At 51.5% G+C, this 23,237-nt stretch overlaps 8 protein-coding genes across 8 annotated transcripts; 4 read left to right on the top strand and 4 right to left on the bottom strand.

Annotated features, from left to right (window-relative positions):
• Window positions 1-199: 199 nt before the first annotated feature.
• K460DRAFT_357610 (cytochrome oxidase biogenesis protein, Cox20 subunit) lies at window positions 200-831 on the top strand (the record flags this gene model as incomplete). Its single annotated transcript, XM_040932045.1, has 2 exons — window positions 200-464; window positions 554-831. The coding sequence occupies 2 exons, from the start codon at window positions 200-202 to the stop codon at window positions 829-831; spliced, it is 543 nt and encodes a 180-aa protein (XP_040786518.1).
• A 207-nt stretch (window positions 832-1,038) lies between these two features.
• Window positions 1,039-3,799, bottom strand: K460DRAFT_397141 (uncharacterized protein). The gene is made up of 2 exons (XM_040936143.1): window positions 3,627-3,799; window positions 1,039-3,575 (listed from the first exon to the last, which is right to left on the bottom strand). The coding sequence occupies exons 1-2, from the start codon at window positions 3,691-3,693 to the stop codon at window positions 1,165-1,167; spliced, it is 2,478 nt and encodes an 825-aa protein (XP_040786517.1). The 5' UTR covers window positions 3,694-3,799; the 3' UTR covers window positions 1,039-1,164.
• A 73-nt stretch (window positions 3,800-3,872) lies between these two features.
• Window positions 3,873-4,845, top strand: K460DRAFT_342740 (uncharacterized protein). Its single transcript, XM_040931203.1, has 2 exons — window positions 3,873-4,260; window positions 4,331-4,845. Exons 1-2 carry the CDS (start codon window positions 3,922-3,924, stop codon window positions 4,463-4,465), a joined length of 474 nt encoding a protein of 157 aa, XP_040786516.1. The 5' UTR covers window positions 3,873-3,921; the 3' UTR covers window positions 4,466-4,845.
• An 8-nt stretch (window positions 4,846-4,853) lies between these two features.
• Window positions 4,854-5,630, top strand: K460DRAFT_418933 (uncharacterized protein; the record flags this gene model as incomplete). Its single annotated transcript, XM_040937974.1, has 1 exon — window positions 4,854-5,630. The coding sequence occupies one exon, from the start codon at window positions 4,854-4,856 to the stop codon at window positions 5,628-5,630; it is 777 nt and encodes a 258-aa protein (XP_040786515.1).
• Window positions 5,631-5,923: 293 nt separating this feature from the next.
• K460DRAFT_368815 (mitochondrial protein-like protein Fmp25) lies at window positions 5,924-8,034 on the bottom strand. The gene has a single exon (XM_040933849.1). The coding sequence runs from the start codon at window positions 7,893-7,895 to the stop codon at window positions 6,114-6,116; it is 1,782 nt and encodes a 593-aa protein (XP_040786514.1). The 5' UTR covers window positions 7,896-8,034; the 3' UTR covers window positions 5,924-6,113.
• Window positions 8,035-8,163: 129 nt separating this feature from the next.
• Window positions 8,164-11,103, top strand: K460DRAFT_368814 (Sec34-domain-containing protein). Its single transcript, XM_040933848.1, has 4 exons — window positions 8,164-8,311; window positions 8,377-8,640; window positions 8,694-10,056; window positions 10,109-11,103. The coding sequence occupies exons 1-4, from the start codon at window positions 8,232-8,234 to the stop codon at window positions 10,982-10,984; spliced, it is 2,583 nt and encodes an 860-aa protein (XP_040786513.1). The 5' UTR covers window positions 8,164-8,231; the 3' UTR covers window positions 10,985-11,103.
• Window positions 11,104-11,223: 120 nt separating this feature from the next.
• On the bottom strand, window positions 11,224-12,224 carry K460DRAFT_316919 (prefoldin subunit 3). The gene is made up of 4 exons (XM_040930345.1): window positions 12,172-12,224; window positions 11,990-12,127; window positions 11,589-11,925; window positions 11,224-11,534 (listed from the first exon to the last, which is right to left on the bottom strand). The coding sequence occupies exons 1-4, from the start codon at window positions 12,195-12,197 to the stop codon at window positions 11,421-11,423; spliced, it is 615 nt and encodes a 204-aa protein (XP_040786512.1). The 5' UTR covers window positions 12,198-12,224; the 3' UTR covers window positions 11,224-11,420.
• Window positions 12,225-15,527: 3,303 nt separating this feature from the next.
• Window positions 15,528-22,136, bottom strand: K460DRAFT_290748 (polyketide synthase PksA; the record flags this gene model as incomplete). The annotated part of the gene is made up of 3 exons (XM_040929227.1): window positions 15,528-15,572; window positions 15,626-21,812; window positions 21,859-22,136. The coding sequence occupies 3 exons, from the start codon at window positions 22,134-22,136 to the stop codon at window positions 15,528-15,530; spliced, it is 6,510 nt and encodes a 2,169-aa protein (XP_040786511.1).
• Between the last annotated feature and the right edge of the window lie 1,101 nt (window positions 22,137-23,237).

Below are 23,237 nucleotides of genomic sequence, written 5' to 3'. Positions count from 1 at the left end.
CCTGTCCTGATGGGATCATGGATATTTTTCGGGCCTATTCCGCTCCACCCAAGAGTAAACGACTACACTCATCACTCGAACACCAAGCAATAGCCTCGGACGCACAAGCACACTCTCTCACATCAATCCATACCGAACGGCCGCTAGCACTGATTACGTCTCCTCTTTCATATCCCAGCGCCTCACCCATCACACCACCATGGCCGACGACACAAGGGAAACCGTCGATGCCACCGCGCAACCACCACGCCCTAAGGCCCCCGCAAACATAATGCCCGGTGGCACCGCACACACAGCCGGCGGCGAAAAGAGTGATGCAGGGGGTCCAAGCTACATCGACGCTGTGCGGAGTCTAGGGCCCGAATATTATTTGAACTTCCACAAGCGACCGTGTGTAAGAGACAGTCAATTGCAAGGCATTGCGGCTGGATTTGCAGGAGGGAGTTTAGCGGCCATATTAGGAAGTACGGCTTTCCATGTCCTCCACGCGAGCATACATGCATCATACATGATTCGCATCCTATGGGATCAAGAGCTAACGCATTGTCTACAGAGCCGGTACGCGTATCCTCCAATTGGGCCGTGGCAACATGGTGCGGCGTCTCGGTCGTCTCATATCAAGTATGCCAATACTACCGGAGTAAAGAGAAGGCTGGAATAAAACAAGCACAGGAGCTTATGGAGAAGAAACGAGCAACCATAGAGGCGAAGAAAGAGGCGCGGCGGAGAGCAAGAGAAGAACACGATCGGTTAGAAGAGATGCGGAAACAAGAGGAAGAGAGGAAGCGATCGTGGAGCTACTGGTACCAGAAGAATGTCAAGTTCTGGTAGCATTCGACCTTAGGGAGAGAATGAACAGACATGAAAGCATAGACGGATCCTGACTAAGAAGTGCAGCTAGGCTTATAGCCATGTACAAGATATGTATGAAATGTTGTACATTATGGAAGTGGACCCGGAAAGGGATTTCACAATGTGGCCACCATGGCCTAATAACTATGCATCGCCTAATGAAGCTCAAGCACATGTTGATATCGTGGGATTGAGGAATGCATTCAAGCAGTGTGTCACAAATTCTTGATATATAATACAGATCGCCGAGCAGGTGCCGCGAGTGTGTCATAAGTATGCTATGAGTATTCGTACAAGTCCCTTCATGCCACCTCAATTGTTTTCCCCTAGTGAATATTTGGTCCATTCCGTGTCCGTACTCTGCTTCGATGAACTCTCTTGCCGGGGCTGCTTACGCTGATCAACACTGTGTTTTCTAAAGAGGTTCTGATGCCCGCTTCTGCGATCCATGTTCAGGCTCGACATCATGGCTTCTTGCAAATCGTCGCTCGAGGACCGGTTTACCGAACTCTGTGCCGCCCGTGCGATTGGTCTACTATCAACATCGAAGTTGTACACCTCCTTCAGATATTTGGCAATTCCTCGGTTTTCCTCCTCTGTGCCGTTACCATAGTGGTTTTTAAGCTCTTTAGCGACTAGTGTGTCGAGGATAAGGCCTTTATTGAGCGGTTGCTGATTCTTTACCATGTTCTTTACAGGTACCATGACAGTAGCTCCCCAGTCGAGGCCCATGGCCGCAAGCTTGTCCCTATTCGACCACGATGTGGCCCGCAATGGAGTCTTCTTGACGAAGTTCTTGACGCGCTGATCAAGATCATCCCAGCTGACCGTATTGTCGAACCAAGGCTCCAGCATGTTGTTAATGGCTCCCGCAAAGTCACGGAAGAAGCGTGTTGAATAGTACAAGTGCTTGATCTTGCCAAAGAGGTACTCGATGTCCATTCCCGTGATCGTGGGATGCACACCATTGACACGTAACATCTCGTATGGAGTTTGGTTGATGTTTTTTCGGAAATTGAAAAGGTTTCTGATCTGAAGGAACGTGATGACCCGACTCAGGACCACACGTGCTTCTTCTTGAGTAACTTCGCCCACAATGTCGACTTTTGGATCATTATATTTCTGAGGATGACTCTCGGCAAGGAGGCGCGACCGGCATCTCTTGAAGTAGGTGGCCGCAGCCGTGTCCTCGCCGAGGAGCCTCAAGACATCTTCGAAACGAATGTCTAAGGCTTTCCCATATGTCAGAGTACGCAAGTGTTCTCGCAGCTGGTGTTCGACTTGCTCGAGCTTCTTTATATCATAGTTTCTCCCGCTGCTTGGTCCTTGGCTCCTCTTGCTCGACTTGAACTCGCTAACAAGCCCTTCCGCTCGTAAGGAAGTCATGATGTCGCTAGGAAGAAAATCCCTACTACCGGAATTGACACTTAGATGCTCAAGAAATACTCTGTAGTTCAGAGATAAAAAACTAGGGTCTTCTCTGACAAATTGACTCGCGCGATTCAAGATCTTATCCACAGTGGAAGGACTAAGCCTTCCATAGAAATCAAAGAGGATAGGCATAGTCTCCTGTTTGAACCGGGGCAAGTTTTTGCGGCGCGCATCCTGCCTACATTTCGCAAGAAGGTTGAATATGTTGATACCAAAATTGCTCGGAGGATAGGGGAGTTCAAGTTGAAGTTCTCGATAGGCTTCTTTACCAGGCTTGTCGAGGTAGGCTGGATTGTCCTTGATGGTTGTCTTGATATGCTCCACATAATCTTTGCGCTCTTGCTCCCCTGGAAACAACGGAAAGTCCCACACTGACCAGCTGCCTTCGCTCTGCGCAGAGATCTTGGGTCTACCATGAGGAGCGATTGTACTATCGGAACGCGTGTATTTTCCATCAACGTACACGATGGTGAAATCCCTCAATGTTTTCTGTTCCAGGCTACCGACTCTAGCAGCAATGATGACATGGTCAGCTACAGGAAACTCGTGAGTCACTGCGCATTCCATTGCTGCGCATATAGAGTCATTCCAAATTTGCGGCGCTCGAGATACCGTAGCTCTCACATCTTTCCAATCCGAGGGTACGAAGATCTTCAGGTCTTTGAGACGCAAATCGTATGCATCGGGATGGTTGCCGCGGCAGAAGTGCTCAACTACATTTGCGCCTCCCAGATTAGCCCCTGGGAAGTGAACGCGGAAGAGGCCATTGGCAGCTCGAATGGCATCTAGTGTCTTCGAAGGCTGCTTTATGTTGAAAGAAATGGTTGGTGGGTCGAGAGTAACCGAAGTCAGTGACGAAACAGCAACCCCCATAGGGACATGCTTTTTGGTATGCGGGTCGACACTTTCTACGGTGATGATGGCCACCGAGCTGGGCACCTTGCGCAATAAGACGCGAACTGCCTCCTTGAGCTCTTGTTGCTCTAGATCCGGTTCGAAAGACTCAGTCGGCGATTCCTCACCCTCTGTGGACGAGACTTGTTGTATAGTATTTGCCTCCTCTTGCGTAGCAGTAGCCGGCCGACCCTCAACTATTTGATCTGTATCTACTGTTGCATCGTCCTGAGTGTCTCCACTGGCAGAAACTGTCCTCTCACACTGCAATTGTGATTCTGGCTGACCTTGCTGGCGGAGAAGACGGGTCGCGTGGTACTGTCGTAGGTAGCTGCTGGAAGGGTGTCGCCTGCCTTGTGCACTATATCGAGAGGAGAAATTGCATGAATGCGGTGGTTCTAGTGAAGAGTCAGTCGTCATCAATTGTAGAGAGTACAAGCCAACCTTACGCGTATGTAAATTCCATCTGTAGAAGGCCGCAAAAAAGCGAGATGCTGGGCGCTGAGAAAGCGCCATTGCTGGTGGTGAGCTCCCAGTCTAGTATTATTTTACATACGATAGTAGTATGTTGTTTCGAGCAGAGCTTGTTAGGAGCGAAAAAAGAGCAACACCGATATGCGGATGATGATGCGCTGAAGGTTGAGTTCCAACCGCTAGCTCATTTCGTAGCCCAGACCTCCGCTTCAACTCCGCAACTTTTATCGTGCAGTTCGCTACCTCCACCACAACCCCCGACAACTCCCAATGGCAACCCCGATCCCCTCAATGAGCGCATTGCGTGCGCTGCGTCAATCGATACACCCTCAGATACAGCAGACGAGCCAAGTACGACACGCGACACTCCTCCGCCGGCCGAAGCGACCCTACACCTTTACACAACTCATAACACTATCAGATGGGAGCTCATTCACACTGCGCACCACCAATCCGCAGCCCGTATATAAGAGCGCAAAGGATATAAGAAACTCACCGTTGTGGAATCCAAGCTCGCAGAAGCTGCTCAACGTTGAGGAGGATGAGGCAGGGAAGCTCGCAGCTTTCAGATCAAAGTTTGGTAGAGGGTGGGACGCAGATGCTGAAAAGGTGAGTTTTACACGGGGATTAGTTTGTAGATGTTGGGGCATGTAGGGTTTAGGTGCTGACTTTAGGGTAGGGCAAGAAGACCGAGGACCATCTTCTGGACCTTATAAGCGGACAGGGCAAAATGCAGGCAAAACAGAACGATGCGAAGAAAGCGACCGCTAAAGCACCCGCTACACCGCCGGCGAAACCAGAGGCCAATAAATGAAAGGAGATTGTGTGATAAAGGACTCTGCATTTGGAAGCGCAGTTGTACAGAATGTGCCAGTAATGTACTATACGTTATAGGGATATTGAAGGGTCATATACAGCAGGATATGAGATATTGCTGATCAACTGGACCCTCTACATCTTCAGGGCAGCTTCCGAAATCATCGATTCCTATACACGTGCCTTCATCCCCAATGTCAAACGTTGAGAATGTTCACGCACAGTCTAAACATTGACTATACAGGTCTTTGGAACTCTTTGCACTGCTCGCTATTCAGGCATATTCCACGCAATTTGTCTAGCAAACTGTGCATAGAGACGGCATAGAAATGCTACCTCTCCTTCGTCTCCCTTTTCTGTTTTCACCTTTCTGATCACACTCAACCATGGCAAGCAACAGTAAGCAGGCCGCTCCCCAGCCGAACGATTCTGTACTCCCGGACTCGTTAGCAAGGGACGAGATACAGCAGTCCGCACCATCCCAAGACGGTCCCGCGACCCAAGTCCAGTTTGCAACTCAAGATGAAGGCGCAAGAAATACGACTCAGACCCCATACGTAGACGCAGCTCCTGCACGTCTGGATTCCATTAACAGCAACATAGATAGACAGAACATTGTCCACGGCAAAAGGCACCGCAGGCCCGTGATACCATCCACGCAAAACCAACCTCCAGCACCACGTGCGAGATCAAACGTGCCTGTTAAAGTTAAGAAAGTAGCCGTGAAAAAGGTAGCCACTGGGCGCGGCAAAAATGTGCCTAAACCTATCTCAAAGAAGGACCGCCAAGGACCTCGCAAGACCAAGGCTTCGGAAGGCGAGAACGAGGTCCAGAATGAGAATGCCAATGACGCAGTACAAGGAGACGAACGCCCTGTGACTCCAGAGACAATGAGACATAGCATCGCAAATTTGGTTTCTCAATCCCTCAACGTCGCAGATAATTTCGCCGTGTTCATGCAAGGCCGTATGGGCAATGAAATAGAGGCTACGGCAATGAACGAAGATCTTGCAGAGATACTATGGAAGAAAGGGACTAAAAGGCAGCCTGAGAAGGAGGAACAGGTGGTGGGCAAAGGCATAAGGAGTGAGCTAGCTCCTGGGCTGATAGGGCTGGGGGGAGATGTGGTAATGCACGAGGTTGTCGAAGCAATTATAATATGAAAGCTTATTTATGGGACATACATAGTTTAGCAGGAGATGGGCCATTGTGGGATATAATGAGGGTGGAAAGGTCCGGTTACTCCATTTGTTCGCGTTGTCGATTGTTTGGTAGAGGAATAAGTTTTCCTCTCATATCTATCTGTCATCTCCACTTGACAAATTTCGCAATCGTGAACATGTTCACAAATTAGAAAATGCTGAGAAGGCGTGCAAAAGGCACAGTTATTTCTTTAGGATTTGGGAGGTGAAGTATTGTGGGTCGTTGAACAAATGAAGGCAAGTAACGCTGGGGCACTCAAACTCGGCCATATGTGTAGAAGTGATAGATTACTAAAATTGAATTCTCATTTGTTTGAGTAATTTGGGAGATTCCAGACCCTTGAGGTTAATGTTATAATTCGTTAACGTTCCTTTTCCTTTCCGCGCCCATAACATACATGTCGAACCTATATACAAGAAGTGAACGTGTCTCAGCACAGAATCTTAAACCGCAGAATACACGACAGTGCAACTCCTTCCGCATTCGATCTTTTGCTCAAACTCCACGGACCTTCCGTTGACCGTGACTTTTTTCCTCGGCGTAATCTGGAAACGGTGCATATCCTTCTCTCGTAATTGCTGGCCGAACCCTTTTGCGGACGCAGCTCTCTCCTGCTCTGCTACCTGGTCCAGAGGCTGGATATACGATGGCGTCGGTACGTTGTTACGCTTCCCACTGCCAATCTGATAGAACTCATTGTTACCCCAAAACAAGATATCGCGGCCCCAGTTAGTATCGTTGTCTGTGAGTTTTTGGGCTCTGCCGGAGACGGCGACGCTAGCGACGTTGTCCATGATGGCGGCGGCGTGCGTAGCGCCCACGGAGATGGTAGAGAGTCGGATGGGAATAGCGGTGTTGTTGGCCTCATCCCATTCGAATAGGCCCGAAAGGGCGGGAACTTTGACGGGGTCGGCTTGTGCGTGCACCCAGCGGCCCATACCAAGCTGACCGGTGAGACCAAAGCCGAAAGCCCATGTATCCGCTATGACACGATTGGTGTCAGGCTTTGTTGCTTCGACAGAGAGGAAGGAAGTGTTGCCACCAGCGAAGACGTTGGCCACTTTTGCGTTGTTTCCGAATCTCTGTGTTGGGAGGAGAGACGGCGCATCAACAGTTTGCGCTTCTACATTGAAAGGGTGGCCGAGTTGACCAGATGTGTTATCACCGAATGTGAAGGCGCGCCCAGCGGAATCGCATACTAAGCTGTGGTAGTCACCTGTTGCAATCTTTTTTATGCGAAAGCCTCTCAGTGTTGTGATCTCGTGCGGGATATCATAAGGGCCAGCAGGTCGAGTTTCCCATCTAAGGTCAGGCACACCCAGTTGACCTTTACTGGGGTAGGCTTCTGTGCCAGAGGCGAAAGAGAAGACGCGACCAGCGGAGGTGAGCATAAGAGCGTGCTCAAGACCGGAGGATACCTGTGTCACTCGCTCGTTCCATCCTAGGTTCTCTGGTGTACGGATACGATATGATACGTCATTAGAGTCGGTGGACCAGAATGGTATCCATGAAGTGGTCGCTGGTTTTGGACCATCCTGCTGTTCTGCTCGCGAGACGGGTATCGAGTAGACGGCACCACTTGAGGACAAGGCGATGATCCGGTCGCGTGAGATGGTGAGTGATTTGAGATTTTGTCCTTTCAGTGTCTTCGTGGGTTCAGATATGTCCGTCGAGAAAGCTGTACCCCACTGCAGCAAGTCTCCCCTTTCATCAATGGCGGCGCCAAAGCTTCTGTCTAACTTGATATCCCGCAGCAGCTTCCCATCGAAGAAGGGTATGCGCCTCGGCGTCTTGATGAACTTGTCGTCGGAATCGGGTGCCACGGCCTTGCCCGAATTGGAGCCCCAGGCATATACGCCAGGGTTCTCCCAGCTCTTTACTACTTGCAAGTGCTGTGAACTGATGATATTTCTGTTGTCGTCACTCGACGTTGCTTGCCGCCGGGGTGCCTCGAACTTGACTACCTCCTCTTCTTGTGGTGGCTCTTCAGCATGTACCTCGCCTATTATTGAATGTCCACTGCACCATTGCCATGCGGTGGCGGTGGCCCATAACACTGTGACGGTTGCTACTGATCGGACAAAGTGCTGCTGCCGCCGTTGAGCGTAAGGATGTGTCGCTGTTCGTACCTGCGGTCGCGGTGATCTGGTCGCTATGTTTCTGCATAGGCGTGGGGCATGCGGAGTTTGTAGTGTTGCGCGCGAGAGACATTTACTGCTCAGCATGGTGGTGGAATGAGGTGGTGACTGGCGGAGAAGGCGAGAGAGAGTAGCTTCCGAAGAGAGTGCGGTTTGGGGGAATTAGAGAAATAACATCTGCAACACGTTAAGATGCTCGACAAGGGTCGCAGCAATTGGTAATGGGAGGCTCGATAGCTCTCGCGGTTTAACATGGAGAACGTCATGACCACTTTGCGCGAATCGGGCTTAGCGCTCTGCACCCCACGACCGACAGCGCCGCCAGCGTGGTGTTGTTTCTGGCAGACGCAAGGGACCAACTTGCCCACCCTTACCATTCGGTACCTGTCTGCGCCAAAATGTACGAGGGAGACTCGTGGTACAATGCCTTCGTGCCTCGCGCGGCCAAGCCCCAAGAAAAGGGCAAGAATCGCCGGCGCGAGTCTCTGCTCAAACAGCCAAACGTAAGCCCACCGTCCGCTGCATGGGTACGTTTGACCGTTTTCTGATGATTATATTTGTAGGAGAGCCAGGCTGACGTCGAGCGCGTAGAAGGTATTGCAGAGGCTATAGAAGAGGCACCTGGCCTCATCAATGGCCCTCCGCCGGCCACCGTGGCCAGACGCGCCAAATCCTATAGCGACTTCTACACTGTGGTACGCGCCCACTTGAAGAAGGAGAAGGCACTGGAGAAGAAAAAGTCAAGAGAAGACATCAGCACCGAGTTGGAGTTTGCCGAGTGGTATGGCGGGGTCAATGAGGAGCTGCTCGAGGCCAGTCACGACGAGTATAGGTATGTCTTTTGATTCGAGTCACTGTGGACAGATACTCATTGCAGCTCTGTAGACTTTACCAGAACCAGCTGCATATGACGCGCAACCGCCTAGATAACATCGTCTCCGAGACGTGGTCAACTCTCGGCATACTCTCCTCCCTCTCCGAGTCCTTCAAAGTCGTCGAGGCGCAGACGAACGCGTTCCGTACACAATGCGAAGGCTTGATTGACGACCAGAAGCGCATAACGAAGCTTGCAGATGACATGGAGCAGAACCTCCGCTACTATGTATACCTCGAGCCCACGACTAAACGGCTTAATGCCCCAGGAGCAGGCAAGTTCGTGCGGGGCAAGGAGTTTACCGACATGCTGGCCAATTTGGACAGTTGTCTAGAGTACATGCAGGCCCATACGAAGCACAGCGAGGCAGAAACATACCGCTCGCGATATCGACTTCTCCTCACCCGCGCCCTCACACTCATCCGAGTTCACTTCACCGAAGCTCTCCGCGAAATCGCCGCCGATGTAGCCAAGAGAATAGCGGATAGGCAGCTGAACGATACAACCATGTCAGCACTTTTGTATGCAAAGTTCCGCGTTGGTGCGCCAGAACTCAAGACTATCGGACAGGAAATTCAAAAGCGGGCAGTGTTACCCGCAGGAGCTGCGCCAGGTGCAGAAGCAGAGTATCAGAGCTTGATGAATGAGCTGTACCAAAGCTATTCTACCACTCGCGGTCGCCTCATTCTGCCAATCGTGACGAAGAAGATCAGCGACATTGCACAAGCTCCCAGTACTTCGACAGATTTGGTAGCTTTCGCTCGAAGTAGCATAAGTTACATGCGCGACCTCTGTTTCAGCGAAGGCGACTTGTGGCGCGAATGGTTTGAAGGGGATGGCGGACTATACGACTTCCTAGAAGCCATGTGTGAACCATTGTATGACTACCTGCGACCGCGAACAATCCACGAAACACAGATCCTCAAACTTTGTGAACTGTGTACGCTGCTACAAACGCAATACATGGAAGAGGATGAGGAAGAAGCACCTATTGACGCCAGCAAGATCGACTTCTCTATCATAGTGCACCCCGCGTTGGAAGACGCTCAGAGTCGGCTCGTGTTCCTCTCCCTCGCCATCCTCCGAGATGACATTGAGAGGTACAAGCCAAAGCCGGAAGATCTCGACTATCCAGCAAAGAACAAGCAGAAGGCCATCTCTGGGGCGAAGTCCAATCTACCTATCTTGTCTGGCAAGAAGCAGCCGAAAGAAGAAGTCCCGCCAACCCCTCTGCTGCCAAAAACGCCGACAGTCGTTGAACACGATGACCAGGATGGCCGCTTCAACTTTAACACGGAGGCTGCGTTTAAAGATTGGTATCCAACCCTGAGAAAGGCTATATGGCTGCTCAGCAAGATCTATCGCCTTGTTCACGTACGTTTCGACATATCGTGGAGATCAACTACAGTACTGACTTCGCGTATAGTCCTCAGTGTTCGATGACCTAGCCCACCGCATCGTCCACAGTACCACAGTTTCCCTCACACAGGCTAGCACGCTTCTTACAAAATCCACTTCCCCTACCGATGCCGCCCTCTTCCTCGTCTCACATCTTCTCCTTCTTAAACAACAAATCGTGGCCTTTGACATCGAATTCGTCACGCCAGAAACAGACGTCCACTACGACTTCTCTAGCATCACTAACACCTTTTGGGAGCTACGTGCCCGAGGAGCCCTCTTTAACCCGCGCAACCTCGTCGGCTTGCTCATCCCCAAAGTTGTAGAGAACATGCTTGACGCCAAAGCGGAAGTAGACGCGCGTCTCCGCCAAGCGATTAACGACTTTACTGGACAATTCGTGGCTCGAATGACGGCCCCGATCAATACGAAGAATAACAAAAAAGTGCCGCCCACGGAAGCACCAGCCCGCACGAGCAAGATTCGCCAGAATATTGAACATGAGACGTCATTCCTTCGGTCCAAATTGGAAGAGTACATTACCGACCACCGCACTCGCGAGATGCTCGTAGCAGCCGTCATGGAATCTGTCACCCAGACGTACGAAGACTGGTTCGATACATCGTACACGCCTTCTATATCCAGCACCAATGGATCGGGGAGGAGCACAAAGGGCAAGGGTAGAGAAGATGGCGTCTGGGATCCCGATGTATTTAATGAGTGGTGTGCGAATGTGTTCAAGGTGGGTACGTTAGGGTTGGGGGCCGTGGGTGGTGAGCAAGATGATGTGGGTTCTGACGGGTCGTATGATGGGAGTGATTCGGACAGCATTGGTGTTGTTAGTGGACGTACGGGTACGGAGACGACGGGAAGTATGAGGACGGGGATGAGGATTAAGATGTGATATTACTTCAAACAGAGCTATACCGCGCTTCCTACTATACTAGCTACCCCACCCTAATCGGAGTTATATCCAACGTCTTCGTCTATATGATTGAAGCTATTCGGTATAAATTGACGTCATCATCTAATACCTCTTGCAATTTGCTCATGAACTGAGAAACGTCTTGGAGAAGAGATAAACTCATCTCAGGAGTTTGACTTGTTGGGCATTGCATGTCTTTCACATGCACAGAAGGGAGTGATAGATAATGAGAGAAGGGTTGAGCTGCGTTGGGTAGATCTTGACGCATATGAGGTAAGTATTGTGAAACAATACTAGGATGCTCTAAAGTCGGGTATGGAGCATACGATTGAACTTTTGCTTGAATCGTTGTACCTTTTCTCGATTTACATCATGGTCCAGTACCAAGCAGTGGTTCGGTGAGCGTAGTAGCTTATCATCCATTCGGCGAACCGCCCTTCTTGTCCTCTATTGACTCTCCCGCCTCCCTCTCTTTCCTCCGCTGTGCAACGTCCCAGTTGTATACGCGCGCGAACGCAACCTCGAGTGTCTACTTCACGTTAGCACATACAGCTCATATACAAAACGCTGGTGACGAGCCTACCGTGATCTGCTCCCGTAGGAAATCTAGGTCCTCCTCACACGTGCTAAGCGTGTACTTCGCAGTCTCGAGCTTCGAATGCAGCAACTCTTCGGCCTCGGGGATGGGATACGCGAGCATGACGTTGGCGCCTAGCCACAAGTAGACCTCCTCTGTGAGCGGCACCTCTGCCTTTGCATACAGCGTGTCGTTGAGCTCGAAAGTCGTTTCTAGAGGCTCGGCGTCGTCTTGTCTCGAGCGCAGGAACCGTACGGTTTCAAGCGTCTTCTGGATATCTGGGATCTTGTCCTTGAGTCCTGCGGCTCGGCGTTGTGTGCTCTGTTGCATGAATTGGTATTTCCTAACGCATCGTGTGAGATGCTATACTCTACAAGGCAGATGTAGATCGAGGAGGAATAGCGTACGAGATCATCTCCTTGAAGCTGTTTATGGTGCTCTCCACCTCTGAGCGGTCGGTAACATAATCCTCGACTCGATCGATGAATACAGCATTTGGGATTCCGCGGGGGTTGGTTCGCGGAGTGGTAGCATCTTTGCTGCTGCTAGATCATGTCAGACGATATTTAGATGATGTCGGAGTACTCACTCTCCAGCTTTAGCTACGCTAGCCATGACGACTCGAGGATGCGCGAAAGCTGTATGTTTCTTCCGCCAGCTTCGATAATTCGGGTTTGACGCGTTTGCACCCCAGGTGCCCCGCTACTCCCGCTCTCTTGGCAGCTCTCCGCTCGCTTGACCACTCAGCTAGTCCTAAGCTAGTATAGCACGATCTTGTTGCTGCCCGCGGGCTTCACCATTACAGGTCCACTACTTGACACACTACTGTGCTTCTCTCAACCTCTATACCATGTGTCCCTCACCCATCACTATTACAATTAGACTCTGGCCCTGAAAACTCGAAGAATTCGGTAGCTCTCTTCGCTGGGCCATCTAGTCGACCAGCGTTGCCTTGACGTCTGCTTCCGCCCGACGCGACAAAGTAACGCCCAAACCCTGTCTTCAATGTACACAGCACAGCGATAACAGCTCACGAGCTCAGGCGCGAAGACCTATTCTACCCAACCCGAATCCATCTCTGCATATACGGATAAGCAATAAGCTAGCGCAATAGCGGGCGACACTTCCGCACGCTGGGAGCGATAAGCTGCAGCGCCACCCTTTTCTATCTTCAAACTATTGAAGATCGGCCCTCGTGCAGAGCTAATACGAGAGAAGAAGCAATGTTGAATCCCTAAGTGCTGAGACACCATACGAACGCAGCCAATTGCAGTAACCCCGGAACCAGTCATCTCGGCTCGCAGGCATGGTGTATCGATACATGAACCTGATCTTATTCATCTGAAAAGAAAACAGCGGATGTATTGAAAGGGCTGTGCAAGGAAGCGATCGCTGGCTGCATGAACAGTGTCTCAGTGCGGTCAGATCGTTGGCCCAGCTGCATGCTCGGCACTCCGCACTTTTCTCCGAACATATTACCTCGCGGACTTCCTCGCCGAACAAGGTCTCCAGCCAGCGCATTGGAGGCTGATCCCGTATTATGGATCTCAAACAGCCTCATCCAATGACGCTGGGAGTTGCAGACTGCGCAGTATCTTCAGCTCTTTAGCCTGCTACATCTTCACCGGTTTAGAGCAACCTGTAAGGCCACAGATTACGAAAGACGGATGTACCCACAATTTCTACACGTCCACCTGACGGCCTGAGTGAGAGTGAGACCAACAGTCGCTCTGATCTAAGTTGAGATATACTCGAGGTCTTGGTAGGTTTATCGGTGTAGACTATGCATTTTATACTGCACCCTAAAGCTGCAGTGCAGATCTCGAAACAGGCACTGCCGATTTCCAGAAACAGCTCATGCGTCCGTAAGGCAGTTCTTCGATATTGATCAACGTAGTGATTAACCAATCTGGTCCCTTAATGGTAAGCTTAATTCAGGCAGTGGTCGTCCTGATCAGCGTACCGCTCTTTGCTCAGCTCGCTGTTCACCGCATCCACAAAAGCCATTATCGCATACCAATTGAAAGATCCGTTGCTGAGATTTCTAGCGCGTAGATAGCCTTAAACATCTAATGGTAACGTTTAGGGCCCTCCGTTTGAGCCCTCTCGCGATACGGAAGATAACTGTCTTCCACATGGAGTGCAATCGACCGCATTGTGGCTGGACATCAGAAATCCCCAAGCGGGCGCGCTGAAGTACAACTCCACTCTCATCTCGACTCCGACATTAATCAAATTGCAAGGCTTTGTCAATTTCAAGGTTAACTTACCAGGGAGCTAGGCAGGCTTCCTGAGCATATTGTTTCACGTTCAAAAAGCCACGTTTTCGGAAGAGCCTCGCGAGTAAGTTGTGTAACATCCAATATGAAGGTATCGCGACCTGCATAGATTGCGAGGTAGACAAGGTCGAGTGTGTTCCGATCACGTGGAATCTTCCCAAAGCCGTGCTCAAATTAGCATAGCGCTGTTCATGCCCACGCGAGAATCAGTGCTGTTCTATATGCCGGACCTGGGTGTTAAATGAAGGCCTACTGCAAGTTGTGGTGCGGGACGAGTGCTCGGTGCTCTTGCCGACTATTTTAAGGAAGGAGGGCTACCGCACGTGTGCAATCTCCGACTTCATTCATCATCGCGCTACGCTATGTCCTTCCTGAAAAAAGCAATTCAAGGAGAGCAGTCTGATTCCATATCGTCTAGCTTACCCACGGCCGCTTTCGTCGAAGCGAGGTCGCAACCACGATCACGTAGCAGCATTGAGCATTGAACATGCCAGTAGCCCAGGTATCACTACCTCCACCGAGAATTTGAGTAAAAGAGAAGCAATTCGCTGGATAGTTCCAAAGTTAATGGACGTCTCGAACACGCCACCTTAGATCTGCCGTTCGCGAACCCTTCTTACCTCAATGATAACCTGTTTGTAGTATTCGGCATGTTTTGCGACCTTTGATTACGGACGACCTGGGTAGGCGAACATGCTGATTTATGAAGAGTTGTACCATGGTACCCGTTATACTCCACTATGCTCTGTACGCCATACGATATATTAAGGCTCCTGGAAAGCTAGGCCCGCGTCCGGCACTTTGCCAGATCTACCCGTTCAGTCAACCGGCTTGGCTTTCCGGCCGCTTGCAGATGCGCATGCGTTGTGCATGGAAGCCTCGACGGCGTTAATCAAACACTGCATATGCCCGTTCTGCACGCGAGTCAACGGGTATCGTGTTGTCCGCATCGCTTATAAGGTTCATGCGCTGGTTTACCCGTCGCTTCACACTGCAAGGGGTGCGTACCTGCAGCATGGGCGAGAATGGGCCGCATGGGTCAGGGGGCGACAACATGCGTGGTAATGTGGTAGCATAGACAGGCATGTATGGTCTGTTGATCAGAGACATTTCAGTTCTGCACAGACCTGCTGCGGAGAGGCGGGAGAGGAGCACATTCCCCATTCATCACACTTGTTTGTTGCGCGGTGATCTTAGATGAAAAACGTGGCTGGGCGTTGTACGATCTCAAAAAATACAGAAGCGGGATTCGGGATGCTGGTGATGTCCCGCCAGAATCTGTTGTCGAAATCACAAGTCTGGAGATTTAGTACGTTCAGTGAAGATGCAGATGGAATTACAGTCAAGGAACATGGTGTTTAAGGGATTACCCTTGGCATTCTAGAGACTAGATTACGATATGTACAACATGTATGCGTAGAAGGAAAAACGATTATGATAGCAATAACATTGCGAGTAACATCAAAACATTGCGCGCTTGAAGACAGGAACAAGTCATAACTCGGTGTGCGAATGAAACATGAAAACCAAAAGTCAACCAACGCCAACCCGTTATCCACCGACGCCAATACGAAAGGTATGCCGTGTACAAAAGGAAAGTCCCGTAACGCCGACATCCCAGTGTCAACACTTGAACAAAAGAGATGCATGCAATCTATGTCAAGGCTCATAGCTTGAGGCCCTTCTTGATGAGCTTTCCCAATGTGACACCCTGCGAACATGTTAGCGATTCAACCTTCAATCTACAGGACGGAGGAGACGTACGTGATCACCCTTCATCATCGTGAAGTGATTTCCACCCATAACAGCATACTCAAAGTTGTCCTTGGGCAACAACTGCGCCCAGCCGTTGTCGTCAAAGTCCGTGCGGTTGTTAAGGAGCCACTTCATAGGCGCTGGGTCTTCACCCTCACCTGGCGGTGGACGGGGATCACCAGGGTTCGGACACACGCCATCCGTGCACCAGATGGCAAGCACAGGTGGCGCGATTTTCGGATCCATAGGAGTCGGATCGTAGTCTTTGAGGTTCTTAATAGCAGAAGCAAAGTGGGGTAGGAGCCACGGCGGTGTGCCACCTGGCTTGCCAGTGCCAAGAAGACCGATCTGGTCGAAGAAAATATGGAGACGTCCTGGGAGCGGCGCGAGAGCCACAGGGCATGGTGAGTCGATCAGGACGAGGCTCTCTACCTTCTCCCCAGCGTTTACCAACTGTTGGGCGACTTCGTAAGCCATGACGCCGCCAGCTGACCAACCGCCGATGATGTAGGGGCCTTTGGGTTGACGTCGCTTGATTTCTTGGAGATAGAGGGCAGACACACCCTCGACACCGCAGTTCCACTTCTCTGGGCACTTCATGAACGGGCAGTTAAGTCCATACACAGCCATGTCAGGAGAAATATTGGGGATGGAGATGTACGAGGTCGCGCTACCAGAGCCATCGGGGACAAGGAAGAACTTCTTAGTAGCAACCTTGGGGTTACCCTGGAGCAGAACCGAGCTGGAAGGAGGCAAGTGAGAGACATCGATGACCTTGGCGAACTTCTTGTTCACCTTGGCGAGCTTCTTGTTCACCTCGGCGAGTTGAGGGGGTTTGGACGAAATGCTAGGAGCTACCTTCGCCGAGACCTTGACCTGCTGCTTGGGCTGGGGGCGCATACCAAGAGCAGTCTCAATGTCTTTGATAGTGACGTTGACGGTGAGAAAGTCAGCAGGAAGGTCTCGGCCAGTCTGCTCGCGCATGGACCCCAAGATAGTCAAACTCATCAAGGAGTCCATACCAATGTCAGTGAGGTCGAGGTCATCCGTGATCTCGGAGACGTCGACGCCCATTTCATCGGCAACGAGCTTGCGAGCGATGCTGATTTCCCCCTCGACAATTTCGCTGGAAACCTTGACTTCGATATCGTTATCGGCGATGCTAGGAGCCGAGCTAAGCGGAGTGCTAGTGGTAGCAGGCCCATAGGGTGTAGAAGAATCGGAAGGCTCATCGGTAGTATCAGACGAGCCGTCATCATCGACGATGGTGACGCCACCGTTATACTGCGCAAAATGCTTTTTCAACTCACCAACAGTGGCGCAATCGGTGAACAGGGAAGAGGGGATTTCTAGCTCAAGCTCTTCGCGGAATCTGGCGGAGATGGTAAGCGAGAGCAGAGAGTCAACACCGAGGTTCTCGAAAGCAGCGTCCTCGACGAGTTCAGACATGTCGACATCAGTCTCCTCAGCAATGATCTTCATCACCTTAGCTGTGACACCAGTGCTGACCGCCTTGACAAGCTTTGCTGCCTTGTTAGGCTTGACCAGGACCTTAGCTGCTGGCTTTGACGCCTTGACGGGCGCAGCGGGTAACGCCTTAGCGGGCGCAGGCTTAGCAGCAGACGTCAGGGCGGGGCCAGCGGCAGTTTTGCCAGCAGGAGGCATCATTATGTTGAGAGCGCGGCGAGGGATGTTCTGGAATTTGAGGCCCATGACCATGCCAATGATCTCATTGCCTTCCATGATGTACACATCACCAATGGAGATGTTACCTGGAGCAGGCTGCATGCGGACATAGGAGCGGTACTTCTTCTCGGGCGATAGCTTCCCAGCGATCTTAATAGATCCCCATCCATGAGAAATGTAGACGGAATTCTCGGAATCGAGGTGATCAGAAGCGTTGACAATAAAGCCCGAAAGATGAGCCAAACTATCGATCCAGTATGGCGAGCAGAGAAATTCTCCATCGGCAGCGGTGGTCTGGAACTGGACCTGAGCGGTAGCCTCGGTCTGCTTGCCATCCAAGATGACCTCTTCCATACCGCGATAGTTGTCGGCATATGTGACGAGAGCTTTGAACAGCTTGTAGGCCATGCCGCGGAGGACCTTGTGGGCGGCACCAGTCTCGAGCTTCTGTTTGAGCAAGTCGACCTGAGCCTGCACCATATACTGGATGCGGGACCATTCCTCCTTCCAGATGTTCATGTCTTCGTACTTGACAACACCGACTGCATGCTCGACCAGGACCTTAGAGCCATCCGCCGTTACAGTGCGGAACTTTATGCTCACTTGATTGAGCTCAAGATCCGCGTTACCCTCAATCTGCAAATGCTGGCCGGCGGCAGGAGGAGGATATTGAGGAATCAAGGTCTTGGTAACCTCCATGGCGCAAACATTAAGACCGGGAGTCGTCATACCAGGCCGTAGCTGCTGGTAAAGGTAATCGGCAACAGTCATTGCCTGATCGGCGTAGAGAGACGATGGAGTGAGCGGGGTTCCGTTCACTTTGTGACCAGTGATGGTAGCCTTCAACTTCGGATCGGAAAGGTCGGATTGTACGACGACGGTACCAGAGTTGGCATGGAGGTCCTCTCGCACAATCTTATGGCAAGAAGTAGTGGATAACTTGGAAGGAGCCTCCTCAACTGGCGCCGCCTCGATGGCCTTTGGCTCTGCGGCTTGCAATGCTTCACCCTTGGTAAGAGTCCAGTTGTTGTGGTAGTCGAGCCAGTACTTCTTGCTGTCAAAGGCATAAGTCGGCAGAGTGTACATCTCGTGCGCGTCGTTGAAAAGCCTGTGGTACTCGTCGAAGTCGAGGTAGACACCAGCAAGATAGAGAGTGGCAATGCTGTTGGAAAGTGTCTTCCACGGATCCTCGTTGCGGCGGAGGGAGCCAACAGTGCAAGGCGCACCACCGAGGCTAGACTTGACCATGCCGCTGCAGACGGGGTGAGCACCGACTTCGAGCCATGCAGTCTTCGCATCGAATAGCTTCTCTTGCTGGCCGGTTTCGAGAGCAGCCAAGAAGTTTACTGTCTCACGAGCGTGACGGGCAAGGTAGTCGGGGCCGATGATGCCGGCCTCACGGATGACCTGGCCAGTAAGGGGTGACATGACTGGTACCACGGGCTTGTTGAAGATGACAGAGGCGACGGCATCTCTGAACTTCTCGAGTATGGGCTCGACCTGAGCAGAGTGGAACGCGAACGGCACGTTCAACTTTGTAGCTTTGAAGCCCTCTGCCGAGAGAAGCTCGCTAGTAGATGCAACAACATCTACAGCACCACAGAGAACGGTCTCTTCAGGACCGTTCATGCAAGCGATCTCGGTCATTTTATCGCCAAGTGCAGCCTTGATAGACTCAGCGCTGCCCTTGATAGCAAGCATGCCATGAGTGTTGGCGGTACACTGCTCTTCGAGGATCTGAGCGCGGCGACCGACCAAAAGGACCATATCGCTGGCAGAGATGACGCCAGCAACGTGCAAAGCAGCATACTCGCCGAGACTGTGACCGATGACCGCGGTTGGTGTGACTCCCCACGATGCCCACATGCGGGCAAGAGCAACCTGAATACAAGCCATGCCGAGCTGCACGACCACTGGAGACAGAGTGGCGACATCAGCACCAGTCAAGAGAGGGAGGAATGATGGAAGGGAGTGCAGGCGCGCGAAATTATCGAGCTGATCAATGTCGGCCTTGAAAGTGTCTAGCTCTTCGTACAACTTTTGGCCGAGCCCAGTATACTGCGAGCCTTGACCAGTGAATGTAAACGCTGTCTTGGTAGGAACCATTGGCAGAGGACTGTAACTATCTTTTAGCTGAGCCTGCAGGGCATCCTTTACGTTGTTAATGTCAGACACACAGACAGCAACTCGATAGTTGTGTTGGATGCGACGGGCAGTAGTGGTGTAGGCCAAGCTGGGCAGGGTGGTTGCTGGGTTCTCGTCGATGAACTGCATGAGGTTGCTAATGTTCTTCTTTAGCGAGGCGATAGACCTAGCGCTAACGGTCACTGTGTGCATGCTGCGAGGGTCGATGCCCTTGGGAGCGTCAGGTAATGGCCCATCCTCGAGGATGATAGCAGTGTTGCCACCGGCGGCAGAGAAATTGTTCAAGAAGATCTTGCGTTTCTCAGCACCCTTGCGAGGCCATGCGACCTGTGTTGTCTCAATGTGGACATTGCGCTGGAGTAGATCTTTAGGAAAGGTCTTGTTCATGACACCTTTGATGCCAACATTGGCGGGGATGGAGTTCTTCTTCATCATCATCAAGACCTTGACAAGGGAGTTGATACCGGAAGCAGCTTCGCCGTGTCCAATATTGGCCTTGATAGCACCAAGATGAAGCGTTTGGTCTGGACGTCGCTGGCGATGGCGCGGGGCAAAGGCGTTGGTAACAGAGGTCATCTCAATACCATCACCAGCTTGAGTACCAGTGCCGTGCATCTCAACGTAGCTGATGTCATGAGCATCTACACCAGCATTGGAGAGGACTTTGTTGTAGAGGAACTCCTGTGCACCGGCATGAGGATGCGTGATCGAAACAGCTTCTGCGCTGTGGTTGGTGGCAGCACCGAGGATACATCCGAGGATGTTGTCCTTGTCTGCGATTGCGTCCTCGTAGCGCTTGAGCACGACTGTGCCACAGCCATCTCCACGGCAGTAACCATCCGCATCGTTGTCGTATGTCTTGCAACTGCCAGTCTTGGACAAAAATTGGCCTTTGCTGAGGCCGGAAAAAATGTCCGGGTTGGTTAGCACGTTCAGACCACCAGCGCAAGCCGTATCGCAGTCTCCTGCCCAGAGCGATGTGCAGGCCAACTGAATGGCAGCCAGGGAAGACGAGCACGCAGTGTCGATGCTGTAGGACGGGCCGGAAAACTTGAAGTAGTAGTTTATCCGGCCCGGCGCGAATGCGCGTACACCGCCCGTAATAAAGTAGGTGTCGATGTTCTCCGCGGCGTTTATTTCACGCCAGTCATCAGAGGTTTGACCATAAAAGGTTCCGATGCGTTGAAGGTTGGTCGAAGGCGTGCGGTTGGGAACGTATCCAGACATTTCTAGAGCCTCGTAGGCGGTCGTCAGGGCCAAACGGCCCATAGGGTCAGTTTGAGCGGCCTCACGCGGCGACATGTTGAAGAAGCGGGGATCGAATAGACCAGGCTCGTCGATAAAGCAGCCATAGGGTGTGTGGCTCTTGTTCTTTCCCTTGCCGGAAGGATCGCAATGGGCCTGAGCATCGAATCGATCTGGTGGAACTTCTCGATGGACATCCAACCCTTTCTCAAGTAGTTCCCAAAGTTTTTCGGGAGTGGCAGCACTTGGGAACCGACCAGACATGCCAACGATGGCGATCTTGTCACTCTGAGTGCGGCCACGACTGTCATCGGTTGTGGAAACCCACGAGGTGTGGTCGCGGACCAAAATCGAGGATTGACCACCGGCTTTGAGGGCTGAAGCAAGGCTATTCGCGACGTTGGTAACGCCGATAGCAGACACTGTGCACTCTGCGCTGCCTGAAGCGCTCACTTGTGAAACGACCTCCCCGAGAAGGCTGTCCCATCGTACTTGATCAAGCAGAATCTCGCTCAGAGCGATCCTCATCAGCTCAAGAGTGGTGGTTGCAGTCTGGCATTTTCCGTGCGTCGCAGAGTGTACCAGGGCTAGAGGGCGGAATTGCTGCAAGTGCCGTACGGCATCCTTGTCCAAAATACGGTCGATGTCGGCTTGGCTATGGATGTGAGAGGCGTGATATGGTGCGAAGACAGGAATCGGTACGCGAGTGTTGTTCTTGAACTCGTTACTCTCGGAAAATAGGCGTTTTGTCGTGGATGGTGGACCACTGATCGTCAGAGCCATAACGCTAACAGCGCTGATGTAAGCATGCGCCGCAGCTGGTATTTGTCGCTCATTGTGAAATGCGTCGAGAGCGCTCTGTGCAGCGTCCTCGGAGATACTGGTTACAATCGTGGACCAACTCTCCCTAGCATCATATGCTTGCTCTAATGCGTCTTTCGCTGCCCCGACACAGGTACCTGCACGGAAAGCAATTCGCACAGCTTCAGTAGCGAGAGGCAATAGCTCACTCAAAGACCGTGCAGACGCAACTACAGATCCTGCGAGCAAACCAGTGCAAAGACCGATCACTCTGGTGTTTGCAGGGTTTGGCAGTTCTGATGGGTTCTCTGCGTAGTATCTAGAATGTCAGCGAAGCAGAATAATTAATTGTCGTTGAAACTCACCCAATGTAGTGTGCTAGTTGTGCTATTGTCACCATACAACTTTCCAATTGGGGAACCTTGGATCCCTTTGCATAATATGCCTCGATAAGATCCCAAGTGCTAAGGAAGTTCGGGAATAGGTGTCGCTGTGTCCGCGGGAGCCTCTGAACTTCTTCCCTAATGATGACGCTGATCCTTTCGAGGAATGTCGTGAGTGTTGAGTTGTTCTTCCATGTACACGCCTTCCGCAGAAGCGCATATTGGTCGGCGGTCTGATCTCCGAAGATGAGTAGATTCATAATTGCAGTGGTATGGGTATAAAGAATTATTAAAGTGAAATAGCTTATGGACCAATGGTGTCAAGGGCAAAGGTATCTCGCTGGAGAAGGTTGAAGATAATGTCGACCTTTGAAGAGGGCGCAGGTGATAAGTTACAACGAATGTGTCGTAATCCGGTCTTATAGTGGAGTCCTTGTTAAGGGTAGGGGACTGTTCTAGAAGAAGATAGTCCACGAGACTGAAGGAGACAGGTTGAACTTGGACACTCTTGGGGGATTGGCGGTACCCCTATATGTATGTGGAGAAGAGGTAGTGATAGCCATAAGGATCAAGACAGCGGCATGGCATGGATCGCGCGATGACATGCACGGTGCGTACCGGATTTGTGACAACCCATGTATTGCGGAACGATGTACTGCAGTAACATATTGACGTGAGAAGGAGAGTGGAGCGGACTATTCCCATTTCTGGTTGGCACCGCCATGAGTCCGAGGTTTGATGGCGTGCAGAGGCCGGGTGTGCCGAGTAAGCTTCCATGCCTATTTTCAGATGGCGCAAGATAGGCGTGTAGACCAGCGGCTGAGGTATCGAGCCAATGCATCACGGATGATAGCAAAGATGAGACGTGGGGACCTGGGTAGCAAGGGCACTGTCTCAAACTCGGGTTTACTCTGTCGGATCCCCTCCCATAAGCCGGGGTGGATAGACAGCGTCTGTGTGTTCTGATGTCAACTCCAGCACTTACCAGGCAGATTCAGGCTTAGATCCATGCAGATGGGTTGGGATTGATTAGGCCATGGCCGTCTAACATGCTCATGTTGTTTTCCAAACGAACCGTCCAGGGTCCTAGGAAGGGTGGTACACCAGAAATCAAGCTATTGACGACCCTGAGCTCAACAGGATTCTCTATTCGCATGCTTCCAAATTGAAGAGTCGTGTCTGATATTGCTTGTGGAACGGTTGTCTCTCGTACCGACCCATTGCAAGCGATGCGTTGATCCGACCGTGAGGTTGATGGGCCAAGACTTGGAGATGCCTGGCAGTGAAACCATTGACACTCAGTAATCTCTAAGCGATCCCTCGTCTAAAGCGCAGAAATGCCGGTGCCACAGCGTTACAGG

Source organism: Cucurbitaria berberidis (assembly GCF_010015615.1).
Source record: "Cucurbitaria berberidis CBS 394.84 unplaced genomic scaffold K460scaffold_4, whole genome shotgun sequence".
In the NCBI taxonomy this organism is placed as follows: domain Eukaryota; kingdom Fungi; phylum Ascomycota; class Dothideomycetes; order Pleosporales; family Cucurbitariaceae; genus Cucurbitaria; species Cucurbitaria berberidis.
The sequence above is the reverse complement of the archived record's forward strand: the minus strand, read 5'-3'. Positions and strand labels throughout refer to the sequence as shown.